The 757-nt window shown below is 54.8% G+C and overlaps 1 protein-coding gene across 2 annotated transcripts in view; it reads left to right on the forward strand.

The window, feature by feature from the left end:
- The window catches only part of LOC119089653 (PE-PGRS family protein PE_PGRS26), an 8,166-nt gene continuing 7,409 nt past the window's right edge, over positions 1-757 (forward strand). For both annotated transcript variants that reach the window (XM_037212445.1, XM_037212446.1), the window contains exon 1: positions 1-112. In XM_037212445.1, the coding sequence (XP_037068340.1) occupies positions 16-112 (97 nt within the window). In that variant the 5' untranslated portion in view covers positions 1-15. The remainder of the gene's footprint in view (positions 113-757) is intronic.

A 757-nucleotide genomic window follows, 5' to 3' on the forward strand; every position in this document is an offset into this window, starting at 1 on the left:
CTGAGGTCCGACAGCATGGGTGTGTGCGCCAGCAGCGACGCCGGCGGTGTGGTGTCACCGGGTCCCGGCTCCAGACAACCTGGGGCCACGGCCAACGGAGGGGAGGACGCAGGTGAGGTCACCGGCTAGAAAAGGTCACGAGTGGGAGGGGAGGACGCAGGGGAGGTCACCGGCTAGAAAAGGTCACGAATGGGAGGGGAGGACGCAGGGGAGGTCACCAGCCAAATAAAGTGACGAAGGGGGAGAGGGCGCAGGTGAGGTCACCGGTTAGATAAGGTCACGGATGGGAGGGGAGGACGTAGGTGAGGTCATCAGCCACATCAGGTCGGCAAGAGCGGTCAGGGAGGGGAGCAAACAACTGGGGACACCGGGATAAAGCATAGTGGCTGATGCTACACAGTTTCCCTAATGTATAAAGCATAGTGGCTGATGCTACGCAGTTTCACTGGCGAATAAAGCATAGTGGCTGATGCTACGCAGTTTCACTACTGGATAAAGCATAGTGACTGATGTCACGCAGTTTCACTAGTGGATAAAGCATAGTGGCTGGTCGTGCGCAGTTTCGCTAGTGGATAAAGCATAGTGGCTGATGCTACGCAGTTTCACTAGTGGATAAAGCATAGTGGCTGGTCGTGCGCAGTTTCACCAGTGGATAAAGCATAGTGGCTGATGCTACGCAGTTTCACTAGTGGATAAAGCATAACGGCTGATGCTACGCAGTTTCACTAGTGGATAAAAAGTTCTCGGTTCACTAGCA

Source organism: Pollicipes pollicipes, unplaced genomic scaffold (genome assembly GCF_011947565.3).
Source record: "Pollicipes pollicipes isolate AB1234 unplaced genomic scaffold, Ppol_2.1 Scaffold_3087;HRSCAF=3621_pilon_pilon_pilon, whole genome shotgun sequence".
In the NCBI taxonomy this organism is placed as follows: domain Eukaryota; kingdom Metazoa; phylum Arthropoda; class Thecostraca; order Pollicipedomorpha; family Pollicipedidae; genus Pollicipes; species Pollicipes pollicipes.